At 42.2% G+C, this 20,342-nt stretch overlaps 1 protein-coding gene across 2 annotated transcripts in view; it reads left to right on the forward strand.

The window, feature by feature from the left end:
- The window catches only part of ddr2a (discoidin domain receptor tyrosine kinase 2a), a 53,468-nt gene extending 41,694 nt beyond the window's left edge, over nucleotides 1-11,774 (forward strand). Inside the window, exons 6-18 of one of the 2 annotated variants that reach the window (XM_037770111.1) lie at nucleotides 190-337; nucleotides 2,179-2,281; nucleotides 3,917-4,100; nucleotides 4,187-4,427; nucleotides 4,652-4,717; nucleotides 6,090-6,226; nucleotides 6,344-6,554; nucleotides 7,673-7,905; nucleotides 8,040-8,167; nucleotides 9,049-9,246; nucleotides 9,354-9,588; nucleotides 10,471-10,620; nucleotides 11,372-11,774. In XM_037770111.1, the coding sequence (XP_037626039.1) occupies nucleotides 190-337; nucleotides 2,179-2,281; nucleotides 3,917-4,100; nucleotides 4,187-4,427; nucleotides 4,652-4,717; nucleotides 6,090-6,226; nucleotides 6,344-6,554; nucleotides 7,673-7,905; nucleotides 8,040-8,167; nucleotides 9,049-9,246; nucleotides 9,354-9,588; nucleotides 10,471-10,620; nucleotides 11,372-11,503 (2,166 nt within the window). In that variant the 3' untranslated portion in view covers nucleotides 11,504-11,774. The remainder of the gene's footprint in view (nucleotides 1-189; nucleotides 338-2,178; nucleotides 2,282-3,916; nucleotides 4,101-4,186; nucleotides 4,428-4,651; nucleotides 4,718-6,089; nucleotides 6,227-6,343; nucleotides 6,555-7,672; nucleotides 7,906-8,039; nucleotides 8,168-9,048; nucleotides 9,247-9,353; nucleotides 9,589-10,470; nucleotides 10,621-11,371) is intronic. The other variant, XM_037770112.1, reaches the window with a different exon arrangement.
- The last annotated feature ends 8,568 nt before the right edge of the window (nucleotides 11,775-20,342 follow it).

Raw genomic sequence — 20,342 nt, forward strand, 5'->3', positions numbered from 1 at the left:
ATACTCATCATCGGCCTCCAGGTCATACTTTTACGGCCTTATATAGTTTATACCTGGCACGACTGTGTTTATAGTCGTAATAGAGGTTTATGAATTCTTCGTTATCTATAAATGATATAAAGAGGTCATGGGTCGTTCTCTAGTGAGCTTCTTCATTAAGGTCAAGGTGTGTTTGTTTTTCTCCTGCAGGTGATTGAAGGAAACAGGAACGCCTACGACATCGTACTGAAGGACCTGGAGCCGCCCGTCGTCGCTCGCTTCGTCCGCTTCATGCCCGTCACAGACCACTCCATGAACGTCTGCATGAGAGTGGAGCTCTACGGCTGTGAATGGCTGGGTAAGATGTCGCTGAGGATGATGATGATGAGAAAAGAGAGGATATGTAAGGACGGCTGAGCGAGGAAGAAGTGGAGGGCAAAGATGACGGCTGAGCTGAGGCGCCAGTCCTAACTGCACCTTTGAGCCCATAAAGATAGAAAGGATCAGCTGATTCTCTGTCACCTTTTCATACAAGCAGGACACGAAACTGATGTATACTACAATAATCATATCAGTGACTTAATATTGAATAACCTCTTTAAATTTACTGAGGTTTATTTGATGCATGGTTGCAACACGTTCTCACTCCCAACTCATCAAATACCCCCACTCGGTCAGTTGCCCTATGCTTCAAAATATAACGTTCTAGGTTAAGGGTCTGAAATGAACTTTTCACTTTCACTTCCTGCCACTCAGAAATTTGATCTGCCACTTTTGAAACCTATGCGTTAAATGAAGGAATAACATTTTAGATCTGATGTCATTCAATGTAACACAAAAAACATTATCAGTCACTCATCTCTCATCACTCAATCATCTTCAACCGCTTATCCGGGGTTGGGTCGCGGGGGCAACAGCTCCAGCAGGGGACCCCAAACTTCCCTTTCCCGGGCCACATTAACCAGCTCTGACTGGGGGATCCGGAGGCGTTCCCAGACCAGAGTGGAGATATAATCTCTCCACCTACTCCTGGGTCTTCCCCGTGGCCTCCTCCAAGCTGGTCGTGCCTGGAACACCTCCCAAGGGAGGCGTCCAGGGGGCATCCTTACTAGATGCCCGAACCACCTCAGCTGGCTCCTTTCAACGCAAAGGAGTAGCGGCTCTACTCCGAATCCCTCACGGATGACTGAGCTTCTCACCCTATCTCTAAGGGAGACGCCAGCCACCCTCCTGTAGAAACCCATTTCTGCCACTTGTACCCGCGATCTAGTTCTTTCGGTCATGACCCAGCCCTCATGACCATAGGTGAGAGTAGGAACGAAGATTGACCGGTAGATCGAGAGCTTTGCCTTCCGGCTCAGCTCTCTTTTCGTCACAACGGTCCGGTAAAGCGAATGCAATACCGCCCCCGCTGCTCCGATTCTCCGGCCAATCTCACGTTCCATAGTCCCCTCACTCGCGAACAAGACCCCGAGGTACTTGAACTCCTTCACTTCACAAAAAACATTATATGCATTATAAATTACAGTGTTCAAAATACACCGTAGCTTCTGGGGAGTCTTATTTTTTGGGGGTGGGAGGGTACTGTACTGTACACAGTACTGTACTGTACTTTGTTATTGTCATCTATAGTGTTTATTTACATAAAAGACACAGTTGAGAAATAAAAGATTGTATTTTTATTTAAATATTTGCTTTGATTAGCTTAGTAGTTTTAACGATGTATTGTATTAGCTCTATCATCTATTTTATATTGCTGTGAAAACAACTGTATTTCAAACAGGAGAGTCAACTCCATTTCTACAATTTCATTTCAAATGAACAATAATTGATTACATGGTGCATGATAAGATGAACAGTGCAAAGTCTTTGGCGATTAGCTTGGCACTGGCTTGAAGAATATGTGGAGATTTTTATCAGTTATCCGAAAAAATACATGAAGCAGTAAAGAAGAGTATGGAAACCTGGTGAAATTTGAGATCCTACTTTCATACTGTTGGAAAACATCACATATTCTGCATAATGGAAAAATTCTACCCATGCCTTTTGCATAACTTTGTAAATATTGGTAGCTGTCTTAAAACTACAATTTCAAAACAAACTTCTGTGGCTTTGAGCGATGCTTCTCTGCACAGCATGAGTTGAGAATGTTTTGGGGTTATTTAATCTAAAAAATAAATAACTTTCTTTGCTTTACAGATGGACTTGTGTCGTACAACGCTCCAGCAGGAGAACAGATGAACATGCCTGCTCACCCTGCTTATCTCAACGACTCGGTCTATGACGGAGCTGTCATCCACAGGTATGTGTTTTATGTGTTTCTGTGTGTGTTTCATTATTCCCCTCACCACTACACTGCTTCATCATTGCTCTCATCCTGCGTCAGTGCTTTTTTCCCCCCTCACCTTGTTGTTGCCCTGTCACCATGGGGAAAGCAGACAGACAGGCGGTGGTGAGTGGGTCATGGTGGTTTACTTAGTTAGGCAACAGCACACTCAGAGGAATGACTGAGTCAACCATGAAGTTTAGAAACCGGAATCAGTCTTTTGTTGACAGGGGTGTTTATGTTAAGGCATGGTGAATAATGTCCTCCATGACACAGGCAGAGTTCCTTCTCTCTCTGTGGAGGGAAAAAGAAAATGGCCTTTATTACGAGATCACAGCCAACATCTGAAGTGAGGAAATGGTTTTACAATGCTGCCACCTAGTGTTAAAGAACTTGTACAGTTTTCTGCAAATACTAAAACACAATTTCTGAAACTAGGGCCCTCTTTGTCCAAACTTTACACACAAAAAACAAAAACATACACAAAAAAAAAAATAAGCAAACACTTCATTCAAAACTATATAAACTTTTATTTTTGCATCACAACTTTACACACAAACGCCAAATAAATGCCAACTGCACACTGATGCTAAGTATAAATCACTATTATCTAGAGTCTTTGGCTTTTTCATATGCAGCATGCTGTAAATATAGACTATGAACACAAACGCATTGTGTTTATTCTAAATACTCATATACTCATAACAGTATCAGAGACAATGACTTTAACCCTTTGAGACCCACAATAGACCTGTTTTTGTCTTTCTTTAGGGGGGTACAGGGGGTCTTTAGGGGGAGATAGCAGGTCAACAGTATATGTCACATAGATGTGGTGTACATCATCTGAAAGCTGGGAACCTGAAGATTAATTTGAGATGCTGCTCAGCACGCACTGTGTGTCAAGTTTTTCCTGTCATAAATCAGAAATAAGAATGCCATTATTCGGCGATTGGATGGCGAGCACTTATATTCTGGAAACAAATCTCAGAAACCCCCTTATTGTCAATGTACCTAGGAAAGCCATCCATCCTCTGAATGCTCTAGGTCTCTAGTTTGTGGCTGTAAAGTTTCATGAGTCTGTGATTATCCTAGAGGTCACAACAGGTCATTTTATACAGTGAGGTCGGGGTTTCAAAAAATGGTCTCAATACAATGAAATGGCTACTATGGAGACTAACATCATCACACATGAATACAGTTGGGCTCATTGGAGCCCAGTATGCAGAAATATTCAAACACATCATTTTAGAATTGGTGAAAATAACACATTTATACTGCATTCAAAAAACTGCACGTTTTCTTTTTGTCAAAACTGCATGTGATTATCATAAAGTGGGCATGTCTGTAAAGGGGAGACTCGTGGGTACCCAAAGAACCCATTTTCATTTATATATCTTGAGGTCAGAGGTCAAGGGGACCCCTTTGAAAATGGCCATGCCAGTTTTTCCTCGCTAAAAATTGACGTATCTTCAGAGCTACATTGAGGTTTCAATAATTCTGCCACAAGAACCAGTTTTTGTGTTTTGGCAATTGCAAAAAAACTGTAACAGAAGTCTTTACTTTGGACATAAATGATGTTCCTTTGTGTGTCTGCCTCTCTCCATTTCTCAGTATGACCGAGGGTTTGGGCCAGCTGACTGACGGAGTGTGTGGCCTGGATGATTTTACACACAGTCACGTCTACAATGTGTGGCCCGGGTACGACTTCGTGGGCTGGACTAATGAGAGCTTCCCCAGTGGATATGTCGAAATCATGTTTGAGTTTGACCGCATACGCAACTTCACCACCATGAAGGTGAGGCTCCTGATGATACAAAGCTTTCCCCCTGTGATCAGTTTTTTCTCTCACCAGCACTAAAAGCGTCTTTAATCTGCGTCCAGGTCCACTGCAACAACATGTACTCACTGCACGTCAAGGCCTTCCGCCAGGTGGTGTGTTACTTCCGCTCTGAGGCCGACTGGGAGGCCACGCCGCTCTCCTTCAGCCCCGTGGAGGACGAGAAGAATCCCAGCGCCCGCTTTGTCACTGTCAACCTGGCCAATCACATGGCCAGCGCCATCAAGTGCCAGTTCTACTTCGCTGACGCCTGGATGTTGTTCAGCGAGATCACCTTCCAGTCAGGTACAGACTGAAGAACCGTGTGTGTAATCTGTAACGCAGATCGCTGGTAGTTTTACTATTGTATACATCTGGTTTTACACTTTAACATTTAATATTTGGAGACTCTGTGTATAATAATAGTATATTATTTGTTATTATGATTGTATTAAAGTCCGTTTTGAAGCATTCTGATTTAAGATGAACAATTTAATTTCTGACCATCTCTGTGCCATCTGGCCTTTCAGATACAGCCATGTACAACACAACGCTGGCTCCGCCCAAGACCGGACTGCCACCCAACATACAACCAGGTCAGTGATCACTCCACCAGCAGCGCCGGTCAGCTTTGGATGACATAACACAGTGTTTTCCACAGAATTTTGAGAAACTGTGGTGGGGTGCTCCCTCAGAAGAAAATGTTGAACATATTAAAGTTAAATGCATCAATCTGGTGCACTTTGAGAGCAAAATGATGAGGTTAGATCTATGAAGAACTTGGTGCTCTAGTAAACAATTTAATCATAATGGTTGTATGGTTATGAATGCTGACGGCAAAAAGTCATACCGCATAAGCATGGTAAACGAGACACGGTGCTGCCATTTTGTGACATGCATGACAAATAACAATATGGCATCTTTCGTTGTCAGCAAACTTGTCTGAGGATTCGACAAAGAAGTTAGTACGCAGACGCAACAAATAAGCACTGACGTGACTGTCATCAGAAAAATACTCTCAGTGTATCAGCCGGATGAAAACAGTTCAGTTCAGAACTTTATTGTCTCGCAAGTGGATGTTTTTTCTTCAACAAGACAGCATAAAAACAAAAGAACACAATAAGAGAATAAGTCAATTGAAGACATTAAAAGGGCTGGTACTATACACACAAAGTACAGACGACAATAAAAGGGTCATAACAGTAAGAACAGGCATGAGATAAAGTGCAAGCTGCGCAGGGAACCATGAGGCAGTTTATCAGAATTACAGTTTTTCATCATACACTAACTACAGTACTTGAGACACAATGACCACAACCTGTAACTCATGTATCGACCCCCCCTGGACCAAATTCTGCTAAAATACAAGCACATTTACTGCTCTACACTCCGATTGCAGTTCTAAACTACACTTCTTTCAAAACACTACACACAATTCTCTAACATTTGGCACAGTACTAGTCGTGGTAGTCAATCACAAGGTAGCCACGCCCTAAAGCATCCCCTGCTTTATGGTCTATTTGACTCTAAATGGGACCATAATTTACTAAATGAACATCATGCTGTATTGAAGAAGACTTGAAACTAGCGATTGAAACCATAAACTCATGTTTACAATGTTTACTGAGGTAATAAATCAAGTGAGAAGTAGGCTCATTTTCTCATAGACTTCTATACAATCAGACTTCTTTTAGCAACCAGAGGAGTCGCCCCCTGCTGGACATTAGAAAGAATGACAGGTTAAGACACTTCAGCATTGACTTCACTTCTCAGACCTGGAATTTGCTCACTGGTTTATTCTGCTTTTGCAACACATTTTACAAAAAAACATTAACTTTTTTCTTTAAATCAGAACCATCGCTGAATCTAGTTATTTGGATTCATATTTATAATGAGAAGTACAGTATGGTTGCTCACATACACATGCATACAGACAGTTAAAGGTGTCTCTCCCTGCTCCCTCCCCAGAGGATGACCCCACCCACAAAGTAGATGACAGCAACACCCGGATTCTGATTGGTTGTTTAGTGGCCATCATCTTCATCCTCGTGGTCATCATCGTCATCATCTTGTGGAGGCAGGTGTGGCAGAAGATGTTGGAGAAGGTGAGCTCATCACTGATGTGTTAAACCTGATATCAGCCTGTGTTGCATGTGGGAGTCATTTTCATTCGTTAGGTGGTCAGATCTGTTCCTTCAACCCCCCCACGTCCTTCATTCTAGGCCTCTCGCCGGATGCTGGACGATGAACTAACTGCTAGTTTGTCAATACAGAGTGAGACGTTCGCTTACAACCACAACCAGTCGAGCACAACCAGCGAGCAGGAGTCTAGTTCCACCTATGAGCGCATCTTCCCCCTCGGTCCAGACTACCAGGAGCCGTCACGCATCATATGTAAGCTGCCGGAGTTCGCTCAGAGCTCTGAGGAGCCCGGTAGGTAGAAACACACGTCTACTTACATACCGTAAAACTTCAATTAAAAGCCGAGGCCCAATTAGAAGCCTAGTCCCAGTGTAGCTACTCGTTTTGGACATGGACATGCTACACATCGTTAGATCAGTTAGATTCTCCACAATTCAATCATCCAGTTCATTTTACGGAAACCAGGAGCACCAAAGTATAATTCATTCAGATTTATGATGCTGTTGATTGCAGCTAGACCGCCCGGTTAGGTGTGTGTCTCCCTTTGTGTCCATTTGACCAGTGAAAATGTTGTTTTTGAAAAGATAAATGACAACAAATATGGATTGAAGCAGAGTGTTTGTTTGGGAATTTTGGAAATGATTACATCGATCTTTTTTCAATAAATGTGGACTTTTGGACTGAAGACTGAGACAATTACAGTCAGAGACGCTGAGCGCTGCGTTGTTTGCGACCCTCTCATCGGATAAGGAAAAACTCCAGACAGAGCCAGAGCAACACAACCTCCTCTCCATGTCAAACAGATAGAGCCAGAGCAACACAACCTCCTCTCCACGTCAAACAGATAGAGTCAGAGCAACACGACCTCCTCTCCACGCCAAATAGATCGAGCCAGAGCAACACAACCTCCTCTCCACGCCAAATAGATCAAGCCAGAGCAACACGACCTCCTCTCCACGCCAAATAGATCAAGCCAGAGCAACACGACCTCCTCTCCACCATGGAACCTTGAGAGAGGACCAGATTTTTGGCCGGCTCGTCACTGACGGGTTTTGTGTTGGTATTTCGGTGCCCTAAAACGAGCGTTGTTTACTGTCGCGGAGCTATAGATCAAATGAATGATTCATAATTGATATGTTATTCGATAGCCTAATTTCTAGACAAGTAATATTCATACTGGTTTAAATAATCAGTTTGATAGTATTTCCCATCTTTGCTGAGCATGAGTTTTGTGCAAAAGGAATTAAGGGCCCGTCCCAAATATACGCCGTTTGAGTTAAGTGATTGAAGCAAATAAAAGCCCGGACTATTAATTGCAGTTTTATGGTATACACATCCGTTTAAACTGATAATCAACATGGTCAATCCCTTATCTTATTGAGAGTTACAGTTTCACTGTTGTGTTCCAGCGTCTACCAGCACAGCAGCTTCTAAATCCACCACAACTGCTACAGTCCAAGATGGCGCCCCTCACTACGCAGAGGCAGACGTCGTAAACCTGCAAGGCGTGACCGGAAGCAACACGTACGCCATCCCTGCACTAACCATGGACCTGCTGTCAGGGAAGGACGTCGCAGTGGAGGAGTTCCCACGAAAGATGCTCACATTCAAAGAGAAGCTGGGAGAAGGACAGTTCGGAGAGGTGTGTGTGTGTGTGTGTGTGTGCAGCTCCACCGTTCATCTACAAGCTTTCTTACAGCTTTAGATGACAAGCAAAGTTATAAATGTTCCCTTCCTCCTCTCCTTACTCTCCTTTCCACTTCTTCTTCCTCTCAGGTGCACCTGTGTGAAGCAGAGGGAATGCAGGAGTTCATGAATAAAGAGTTTTTATTTGACATCCCCGAGGACCAGCCAGTTTTAGTGGCGGTGAAGATGCTCCGTTCAGACGCCAACAAAAATGCAAGGTATCGACTCCAGTCGCCAAATACCTCATTTTTAGCCTGAACCTGAAACTGAAAATGAGTCTTGAAATGTTAAGTTCATATAATTCTGATCTGTCTCTTTGTAAAGTAAGTCAGTTTTTTTCAGCTTCTTTTTAGTGGTATATTTTCATTATACAAAATATCCCTCTAAAAAGTTATTAGACAAATAATAATTGTGATAGTAATAGTAGTAGTAGATAATTAGAGAAAAAATAGATACATAAAAAAATTAAATAATAAATATAGATTTGAAATAAATACATAAAAAAGAAAAAAATAATAATACATAAATAAAAAGAAAAAAAGAAAAAAAAGAAGAATCCTCTCATCCAGGGTCACACAAATCACAGAAAAAAATCAATTGTACAAATACAGAAAAAGTAATTAGACAATTAAAAATTGTGATAGTAATAGTAGTAGATAATTAGGAAAAAAAAGTAGATACATAAAAAATCAATTAATAATAAATATAAATTTGAAATAAATACATACAAAAATAATAATACATAAAAAGAAAGAAAGAAAGAAAAAGATGATAATAATAATAATAGCAATAATAAATAAATACATAGGGTTGCAACTAACGATCGTTTTCGTTATCGATTAGTTTGACAATTATTGTTTCAATCAACCGATCAATCAACCAGTCCAGTTAAAACATCGAAATGTCAGAAGACAATGAAAAAAGGTACATGCCAGCCTCTCAAAGCCCAAGGTGACGTCCTCAAATGTCCCACTTTATTAGTCCAAAACCCAAAGACACCCAGCTCAACACGATATAAAACAGAGAAGAGCAGGAAATCTCCACATCTGAGAGGCCGAAAACAGCATCACAGTCACTTCCTTTTTTTGTGTTTTGGTAGGAATGACTTCCTGAAAGAGATAAAGATCATGTCACGTTTGAAGGACCCCAACATCATTCGCCTGCTCGCTGTGTGCATCTACAGCGACCCTCTCTGTATGATCACAGAGTACATGGAGAACGGAGATCTCAACCAGTTTCTGTCCCGCCACGAACCCGAGGGACAACTCGCTCTGCTCAGCAACGCACCTACTGTCAGGTGAGTGCACAAGAGCTGTTTAAGTATGTCTTGTGTGCGTGTGTTGTGTATTGTGTTTTTTATTATTCCCCTTTCACATGACACTGTTTCTTTCCTCTCCTCTCCAGCTTCAACAATCTGTGCTACATGGCAGCTCAGATAGCGTCGGGGATGAAGTACCTCTCCTCTCTAAACTTTGTCCATCGAGACTTGGCCACACGGAATTGCCTGGTGGGCAAAAACTACACAATAAAGATAGCTGACTTCGGCATGAGCAGAAACCTGTACAGCGGTGACTACTACCGCATCCAGGGCAGAGCGGTGCTGCCGATACGCTGGATGTCGTGGGAGAGCATCCTGCTGGTAAGGACTAATACTTAAAGGACTGCTACTTAAAGGAATACTTCACCCACAAAATGACCATTTACAGATCAATTACTCACCCAGTGTTTCCTTGAGTTCTTGAAGAAAACATATCTCTCATGCCTCCACGGTGAACGGAGAATCAAAAAATGTAGAAAAGTCTTGATGAACTGAAGTAAATGGGGGCAAAACTGTATCAAAATATCCAGTTTTAGCGAAGATGCATGTGTTTGTGTATGGAGGATGGAACCTGCCAAAATAAATTAATAAATTAATAAATAAATAAATGAATGACTCGATAAATAAATAAATATGTCATTAAATGCAGGAAAATATTAAAGATGAATATAGCCATTAATTAATTGATAAAATGTGACATAGATTAGTATTTCTATTTTAATTTGCTTCTTTATTTATTTATCTTTGTATTGATTCCCTTATTTATTTACTCTTCCTTTCAATTTTCCCTTTTATTTATTTATGTATTTATTTGTATTAATTTATTAATTAATTTAGTATTTATTTTATATTTATTTTATATTTATTTTTAAATGTATGTACTGTATCTATTTATGTATTTATGCATTTGTTTATTCATTTATTTATTCATGCATGATTTTTCCCTTTGCATTTCACCCCTTTTTTACTTCCCCAAACTTATTTATTTCTGTATTCTTTTCTTTATAATTTCTTTTTACATTCAAGTTACATCGACCAAAGAATTTTCATTCAGTGCTCAAACAATTCTTAATCCTGTTTTTAAAATGTTGCATGCTTATAAAATGATCTAGTTTAAAATGTCTCACATCAATTTGAGGGTCCAAACACTTTAAAAGCTCGCCAAGCTGACAGACATATCACTTTTGATCTTTTTTTGTGCAGGGTAAGTTCACCACAGCCAGCGATGTGTGGGCCTTTGGGGTGACGCTGTGGGAGATACTAAACTTCTGCAAGGAACAACCCTACTCTCAGCTCACTGATGAGCAGGTGATAGAAAACACAGGGGAGTTTTTCAGGGACCAGAAAAGACAGGTGAGTGTCGTTACAAACATTTCATCCACATATAAAAACCAAGGCCTATTGATGGAGGCTGGGACACGGGTCTTCGGGTACAACACATGCGCAGTGTAACTAGAGCTGTGGTCGTGCATTGCGATTGGCTCAATTTTGTTGAGTGCCGACTATGGACGCTAATTTAAGGGACGACAAACAGTGTGTGTGTTTGTGGTACGTTAGGAGCTCTGGCTGGAGCTTCGTGCTCCCCGTAGCCACACACATACGGTCTGTCAGCGCGGCGTAACTTAAGCGAGTGTCCGACAGACCGTGTGTGAGTGGCGGCCGTGAGTGTGGGTTTGTTGGTGGCGTTACAGCTGTGAACGTAGGTGTAGCAGACAATGCGTGTACAGTTTATTTGTCGGTGAATAAATGCTCCGAGGCTGTGCTCCGCTCAAAACCGGAGCTAAATTGATGTATCTGTAAATCCGGCTCAGACTCTCTTAAGGTGGACCAGCTTTTCTCCTTAAACTGACGAGCCGCTCCTCTGAGTTTTGCTCAGCTTTTTACCGTTTTAACCGATAGCGTTAATCGGTTAAAATGCTTAATGCCGGTTTACGGTTAAACGGTTAATTATTAACATCCCTAGTGCAGACCAGATTTTACTGCGCATGTGTTGTACCCCAAAGATATGACGCGTTGATGACGCGTGACCCAGCCTCTTTCAATAGGCCTTGATAAAAAACAGGAAGTGACTCCCTGGCTGAACTTCTCGCCCCGTGTCGTGCAGATCTACCTGCCTCAGCCTGTGCTGTGTCCAGACTCGCTCTACAAGATCATGCTGAGCTGCTGGAGGAGGAACACAAAGGAACGGCCCTCCTTCCAGGAAATACACCGAGCCCTCCTGGAAATGCAGCCTTAAAAAGCAGGGGGCAATGTTTAAGACAGTGATTCCCAGACTGCTCATCTCTGGAGGAAATAGTGCACGACAAGAGTAGACCATGATTCAGACACAATCCAGGTTGTTTCAGTAGAGAAACAAGGCCTGTGGGAAACACTGCTTCATGGACTTAAACTCTGCAAAAGATGGACTACCAGAGACTTTTGGTGCGTGTCAGTTTGAGTTTAATTGGCTCAATCGAGATGTTTTATAGACGTACAGGTATTCTTAGAAAAATCTCTTTTGTTTTATAATACACTGAAGGAACTGGCCTTCTACCTCCGAGAGGTCAAGGCCCAGTTACGTGCTGGTTAATCTTGTGTGACAAAGAGATTTTCCAAACAGACGGGTTAAAGCATAATAATACAATTTATTCCGAACAATCAATGTTGCATAAGTAAAATAAAAGAGTTTACAGATATCTGGATCCAACCTACGTGTCCCTGACAACATACAGTGCATGGGTCAGTTCGCGAAGTCTGAACCCCGAGCTATCCCTGATCCAGCGTTTTTATGGTTTACACAATATCAATATTCATGAGATTATGGCACGTGATGTTTCTGCTGCATATCTTCTTCTTTGTTTCTCCTTCTGACTCCTTTCTCTCCTTGACCTTACAAAAAGAACAGAGCATGCAGTTCCCGCGTGCCTCCCTGTCCTCGCAAACACTTCATGCACAACAAATCCAACAATCAGGTTATTGCAGGTCATTGTAAGCACTTTTGTACATAATAAATCCAACAGACCCTCTTTTGAACTTAACTAAGTTCACCTACAGATAATGTTACATACAGATATATTTATTATAAGCATAGATAATGTTACGTACAGATGTATTAATTATAAGCATCATCACACAACCTCTTCAGGGTCAACATCTTCACTATCCCCCACCATTTCCAGGAGACCCTGTCTCTCCGCTTGGAACATGGCCATCTGATAAGAAGGAGGTGCATCCGGATGCTTTCGTTGCACAGCAGAAATAATCACACGCTCAGTGAGGTGGCGAATACATGGAATACAGCAACAACCGCATAATACTAAGCATGCACACACAGCAAGGATTGAGGAGAATAGAGATACCACCATGGACTTCCATTTCCCAAATGTACGGTCTAACCAGTCGTTAATGGGGCTGTTGATACCTGAGTCATCGTGCATCGATTCAGACAGCGTCCGGAGCCCCTCTAGCGCCTTAGTTACAGTCCCGTCCGGCGCTGTATTGTTAGGGATGAAAATACAACATGAGTCTTGGAACATTGAGCATACACCGCCTTTCTCTGCCAGCAGCATATCTAATGCCATTCTATTTTGGATCACCATCAGTGACGTAGGAGCCATTTGTTCAGCTAGTCCGGCAATTGCATCACGGGTTAGATTAGTCAAACGGAGAACATTATAGTGGATGTAGTTAATGCGGTCAACATTTTTGTTAGGAGTGATAGGGATCAGAGCACTTATTATAGGTATGTTTTCAAAGCCTGCAGCTATTTGGTCAGCTAGTTTATATTCATTAGGGGAGCTACCTCACTACATCATTCTTTATAATCTTGGTTTAGCCTTCCCCCCCTTGTAGCCCACTCCTTCCACCCTGCTTCTGAGTGAAAGCATTGTCTATTGTTAAAGAGTTACTTGTGATTAGCCAGTTTTAGCAGAGTGCAGAGGCGAGGATGATAAGTAATGTATCTAAACTAGTACAGTCTGTGCTTTCCCAGGTTATTCAGATTTATCTGAGTACACAAATTCTACACAAGGGTCATGGTATTTTCTCTCACATTCCCTCCTTTTATCATGAATAACTAAAATGGTAACTGAAAACACGAAAATACATGATGAATTGCATTAAGATAGTAATATGAAATGAAAACATTAAACATATATGATATATATAATATTAAAACATTATAGCTGAAAATATTTAAAATACATGACAAATCACATTAAGAAAGTTTGTACAGAAGAACGAGGACAAGAGAGGTAAACACAAATGCTACAGCAAACGCTACTAGCAGTTTGCCGTACTGCATGATGCTTCTAGTTTGTTTTCCTGCGCGCAACTGAAAAATTTTTATCTGGGTGGTCCTATTTTATACTGGTTTGGGAAAGGAAGTGAAATTTCTCTCTGGTGGATTCTCCCCACCCCTGGTTTCTCTTTTTATCTATTTTAGCATTTATTCTAAGCAACAAGTTTTAATACAATGTGATATATAATGTTTTTCAAAAATCACCTAGATGAGTCCACCTAAACAACCATGTTAGCCTGATTTAACTGTAAATACAGGCAAGACCTTGTAACCTTCTTTCCCTTATGTGTATCTCATCACAGTCACAGTTTATACAGTATATGAAAAATAAAAAATTATACGTGACCCTCTTTTCACGTAGCCTGGGCTCCTTGTGGGGCTGCCTCCTCTGCTTCAGGTCCTGTCCTGCTGCTGGAGCACTGTGTTAGGTGCCACAAGTTGAGTCCTTTTCCTGCGAGCTGCACAGCTGTTGCAGTTCTGGCCAGAACCTTGTGTGGGCCTGTCCAACGTGGCTCCGACCACTTCCTCTTTAACACCTTCAACCAAAGGTGTTCCGGGAGTCCGGGGTCAGGTCCTGGAACGTCCTCTGTGACAGGGGTGACAGGTTTGTCACCTGTATAGGAGAGAGCTGACACAAGAGCATTAACCTTCAAATAGTATGGTCTGTAACCGAGGTCAGGAAGGGGAGAGGGGTTTTGGGACGGCCCTGGGAAAGGTCGGCCACACGTAAGCTCAAATGGTGTGAGTCCTGTTATTGTGGATGATACACAGTGCCAAATTTGTGTTGTAGTCCCAGAGCCTTTTCAACAGATTGCAGGTCTTTATTTTTTAAATGTGAACCATTATCTGACCTGATCAATTTAGGAAACCCATGTTTCGGAATGTACTCATTCACCAGACATTTAATGAATGATTTTGCGTCCTCTTTTCCCGTAGGGTAGGCCTCAACCCAACGTGAAAATGCGTCCACAATTACTAGGAGGAATCTTTTCCCCCCAGCCCTTACTCCCATATCTGTGAAATCAATAAAGATTTCCTGTCCCGGGGCAGTGGGAGAAGGATGTTTTCCTGCCCTAGGAGTGATGGTAGGTCTGATGTTACATGTACTACATACGTCACACTTAGTCAAGAAGTCAGTTATAGTAGCATGTTTCCGGGGAATCCACCAGTGGCGGAGATCTCGTAACATCTGTTTGTGGCTTTTATGGTCAAGTCCATGAGTCTGAGTCAATATTGAGGACATCCAACAGGGGGGCATAACTATTTGATCTCCGTTATACCATATACCATCAAACTGTTCTATAGCTCCCTTATCTTCCCAGATGGTTCGTTCTGCTGCTGTGGCAGATTCCTGAGCTTGTATGATGGAGAAATCAGTTATCTCAGAACCGAGATCTGCTGTGGTCATGACCATCATAGTAGGTAAATACCCTGCCGCCTTTTTAGCGGCTGCATCCGCTGCTTCGTTTCCTATACTCTCTAAGTCAGTGCCCTGACTGTGTCCTTTCACTTTGATCACAGCTACCCTCTGTGGTAACTGGATTGCTTCCAACAACTCTTTCATCAACTCCTCATGAGCCATAGGTTTATTCTGACTAGTCTTAAAACCCGCTTGCACCCAGCCAGACATATCTCTGTGAATTGCATTGCACACATACGCAGAGTCTGTGAAAATATTCACTGCCTTCCCTTCCGCTAACCGCAGAGCACAAACTACAGCCGTAAGTTCTGCTGCCTGATGTTTTGGAGCTATGGCTAGGGACACATGGGGAACAGCTTCTTCTGACATGCGATACCATTGTTCTTGTGCTGGGGTTAGTTTTTACTGCGGCTGCTACTCCTGCTGGTGCTATATAAACATCTCTTACTCCTATCCCCCAGGTTGTATCTAACAGGTTCTGTTGGAACTCATCTTGATACGTAAGATCATTATTTCTGTCATAATTCAGAGTGCAGTGGGGAGGATCGGGAACAGGGAGGTAAGGGTGTAGAGCCCTAATCCATGGTTGCCACATGTTGTAAAAGTCAATCAGAGGGTTTCTGTCGGCTAGCAGGGCCCAATATATGTCTGCACAGGGTGGTGGGGCATCAGGTGAGGTATCAGGACTCAACATGCACATGCGATCAGCACTGGAGGGGGAGGAGCACACCATTTCTTCTCCTCCGGGGAAACTCACTATCACAGCTTCTGGTGAACAATGTACAGAAGCCCCCAGTGCTGCCAAAACATCTCTTCCCAGGAGATCACGTGGACAATCAGGTGCATATAAAAAGGGGTGCTCCATCACCTGTCTCCCAAGCCGGACAGGAAGGGGAACAGTAAAAGGCAGTCTTTGTTCAGTGCCGGAAAATCCCAAAACGGAAACATAGTGAGAGGAAAGGGAACACATAGGTTCAGCTAAGGTGGAGTAACGTGCTCCCGTATCCACCATGAACCATCTTCGCTTTCCGTTCACTGTCAACTGGAGACAGGGCTCTGCCAGCCCCTACCCCTCCATCTCCGTCGGGCACCCCTATGGGAACATTCCTGGTGTATATGGACCAGGTGGAGGTCCCTGCGCAGAGTACCCGCTGTATGCCTGCATTGGAGCTAGCTGTTGGTTTGGTGGAGTCTGTATTGTTGGCTGATATGACTGCTGTGGAGGCCCTCTCATCTGCTGTTGTTGTTTCTGAGGACAGTCACGTGCCCAGTGATCCGGGCTTTCGCAGATGTAACAACTGCCTCCTCTTGGTTGGGCATACCCCCTCCCCCTGCCTCCTCCTCTCCCTCTGCCTCTATTCCGGCCTTCATGATAAGGGGGCTGCTGATATGGGGCAGCTTGGTAAGGAACATGATACTGGGGTTGATACATAGCCTGTGGCGGGCCCTGCAGTGGATAAGGATTCTGTGGCGGGGCTGGAGCTGGTGTTACAATTTGAGCCATCTGGGTATCTTTCTCTTTACTCCTTCCGGAGCATGTTTTAACAGAGCTATTCTGAACAGAGGCTGCTGTGATTCTTTATCTGGGTTCACCCCCGTAGCCCCCGCCCACTCTGTCTTTGCTCTTTCTATGAACGTGCGTCCACTCTCCCCGTTCTTAATCTTAAACACCAAGCTGTGGAGCTTACCCGCTGGTATGGAATACTTTTGTCTAATAGCATTACCGAAGGAGGTAGCGTAGGGGTTAAAGTTCCAAAGTACCACCTAACACTTGAAACAATGGTGCCATAACTTCGTTTGTATAATCACTGTCCTGTGGGGTTGGTACCGGACTAGGGGTAGGAGGAGGATAAGGAGGGGGGTTGGGATGTGGGCCAGGTGGGTACTGCTGATGGAGGGACATGTAATGTGGCGGCTGGCTAGTATGTGGGTTTGGTGGTGGGGGTGCGCTAGGACTGGGTGAGGGTTTCACTAGTGGTTTTGCTTCAGCGGTTTTTGCGTGGGTGGCTTTCGTCTGGCTGCCTAAGGCTGATAGTGCAGCCATCTGTATCACATTATATTTTACCAATTTACTTGCCAACTCGTCTTCTTTCTTCCTCAATTTCCTCCTTACAAACATATGTCCCTTTTCTTTGTCTTGTCCTGCTTGCAGCAGCTTTCTATGAACCACCTGTATTAATGCTCTCATCACTGGCATGAATTTGGCTTCACTTCCCGTGGCTGGAAAATGCCCTTCCTTCACTGTCATGTTATACCACTCATCTAGGTCTTGAGTCTCTTTATTTCTAGTCTTGGGATCAAATGTACAGATTACATTGGTCCTGACTTTAGCCCATTGCTGTCCAAATGATAAACGGGGAGGCCCACAGCCACCCCGTTCCTCACAGTCTTTGTCAAATTCTCCGTCCATTCTGTCCAGTACTATTTCACACAGGTTTATTCAGTTTATGACAGTAACTAGATTCAGAGTAAATGGGTCGCTATGCCCCTCGCTGTGATCCTACCAACATAAGCTTCTACTGGACACTTTGATGTTCCAGCGATGTTGGCCCAGTATCAACAGTAAGTTTTAATTTTCCTCTGAATACTAGTTATTAATGTACACTCATACAGGCGCTTCAAGCGCTATTTTTACTAAACTCTAACGTCCTAGACGTTACTAAAAGGGCAACTTTCCTCCTTTTAGTTTTAAAGGGCAACTTTCCTCCTTTTAGTTTTCTAACGTCCCAGACGTTACTAAAAGGGCAACTTTCCTCCTTTTAGTTTTCTAATGTCCCAGACGTTACTAAAAGGGCAACTTTCCTCCTTTTAGTTTTAAAGGGCAACTTTCCTCCTTTTAGTTTTCTAATGTCCCAGACGTTACTAAAAGGGCAACTTTCCTCCTTTTAGTTTTCTAACGTCCCAGACGTTACTAAAAGGGCAACTTTCCTCCTTTTAGTTTTCTAACGTCCCAGACGTTACTAAAAGGGCAACTTTCCTCCTTTTAGTTTTCCAGACGTTACTAAAAGGGCAACTTTCCTCCTTTTAGTTTTCAACACTAAACTCTAACGTCCCAGACGTTGCTAAAAGGGCAACTTTCCTCCTTTTAGTTTTCAACACTAAACTCTAACGTCCCAGACGTTACTAAAAGGGCAACTTTCCTCCTTTTAGTTTTCTAACGTCCCAGACGTTACTAAAAGGGCAACTTTCCTCCTTTTAGTTTTAAAGGGCAACTTTCCTCCTTTTAGTTTTCTAACGTCCCAGACGTTACTAAAAGGGCAACTTTCCTCCTTTTAGTTTTCCAGACGTTACTAAAAGGGCAACTTTCCTCCTTTTAGTTTTCAACACTAAACTCTAACGTCCCAGACGTTGCTAAAAGGGCAACTTTCCTCCTTTTAGTTTTCAACACTAAACTCTAACGTCCCAGACGTTACTAAAAGGGCAACTTTCCTCCTTTTAGTTTTCAACAGAAAGTCTTTACTTTTGCAACATTTATCACTACAAAGGAGATTCAGCACAACAAGAGAGATAATTTAGAGTAAGCCAATATGCAGAGTTCGATACAACAGGTTCTGCTTACCTTAAGATTTCAGGGCCCTTTCTCTCTCTCGCCGGTCTGTCCGTCCTTTGGACACGCTTCTCAATGCCGAAGATCACGTCGGGGTCACCAATTGAAGGAACTGGCCTTCTACCTCCGAGAGGTCAAGGCCCAGTTACGTGCTGGTTAATCTTGTGTGACAAAGAGATTTTCCAAACAGACGGGTTAAAGCATAATAATACAATTTATTCCGAACAATCAATGTTGCATAAGTAAAATAAAAGAGTTTACAGATATCTGGATCCAACCTACGTGTCCCTGACAACATACAGTGCATGGGTCAGTTCGCGAAGTCTGAACCCCGAGCTATCCCTGATCCAGCGTTTTTATGGTTTACACAATATCAATATTCATGAGATTATGGTACGTGATGTTTCTGCTGCATATCTTCTTCTTTGTTTCTCCTTCTGACTTCTTTCTCTCCTTGACCTTACAAAAAGAACAGAGCATGCAGTTCCCGCGTGCCTCCCTGTCCTCGCAAACACTTCATGCACAACAAATCCAACAATCAGGTTATTGCAGGTCATTGTAAGCACTTTTGTACATAATAAATCCAACAACACCAACCCCAAAACACACACACACACACAGATGTGATTAAGGTTTGGTTGTGACATGTGTTGACGAAGCCAAAATTAAATGTAGCAAGTGACATTTGACACTTAAAATTTTAATTTTTTTTTTTTTATTTGAATATGAGTTCAGATTTCCCATAATGTTCCAGTGTTTTGATGACAAACTTTGTGCAACATTGTTGAAGAACTTTCTCGTGTTTTCTTTTGGAAGACTGCTTGAATGTAGAGGGGGAAACGTGCAGCCGACCGTCACTGTTAGACATTTAATTATATTCGAAGTGCTTCATCTCAGTTTCTCAACACATTTAGAATAACAAGGAAATATCGGTAACACTTTCTATGACGCCCATGTCTATAATGCATTATAATCATTAGGGGTGTAAGAAAATGTCGTAACACATGAGTATCTCATATTATTAGCACTATCGATTTTTAATTAACTTCTTAAAAATCTGACGGCTGCTATTCAATCTTTCTGATGTTGTAGCGGACTCAGTTTTAAAGGTATAGTAAAGGTACTGACTTCATAAGAAACTAGAAAACCTAAAGAACCCATTGGTACCAACCATGTCATACTAGCTTGTCGAAAAGAATGCTAAATAATGCGTAGTAAATTTTGGTGAGGAAAAACTGTCATGGCCATTTTCAAAGGGGTCCCTTGACCTCTGACCTCAAGATATGTGAATGAAAATGGGTTCTATGGGTACCCACGAGTCTCCCCTTTATAGACATGCCCACTTTATGATAATCACATGCAGTTTTTTTTAATGCAGTATAAATTAGTTATTTTTACCTATTCTAAAAATAGTGTATTTCTGGTGTGTTCTTTATACTATGACAGTTTTCCCAAAATTAAATTTTAAAAATCGCAATATATCACAATATATTGAATCGTTACCTCTGTATCAAGATACGTATCGTATCGCCACATTCTTGCCAATACCCAGGCTTACTATACATACTTATAAATATTCATAATGCTTTATAACAATAATCATAACCCATTATAAAGCACTTTATAATGACTTGTAGGTCATAATACTTCAGAATTGTCACTCCCTGACATTTCTTTTTTAATTATAATGTGATTATAAGTTACTTTAAGGGGTCATTGTGTACTCTTAGTAAAGTGAAACAAATATCATTAAATCTATACAAGAACACTCAAAACATTGTCAAATGTTTCACTTTACTCAAAGCAAACAATGATCACTTATAGTAACT

This window comes from Sebastes umbrosus, chromosome 5, assembly GCF_015220745.1.
Source record: "Sebastes umbrosus isolate fSebUmb1 chromosome 5, fSebUmb1.pri, whole genome shotgun sequence".
Taxonomy (NCBI): domain Eukaryota; kingdom Metazoa; phylum Chordata; class Actinopteri; order Perciformes; family Sebastidae; genus Sebastes; species Sebastes umbrosus.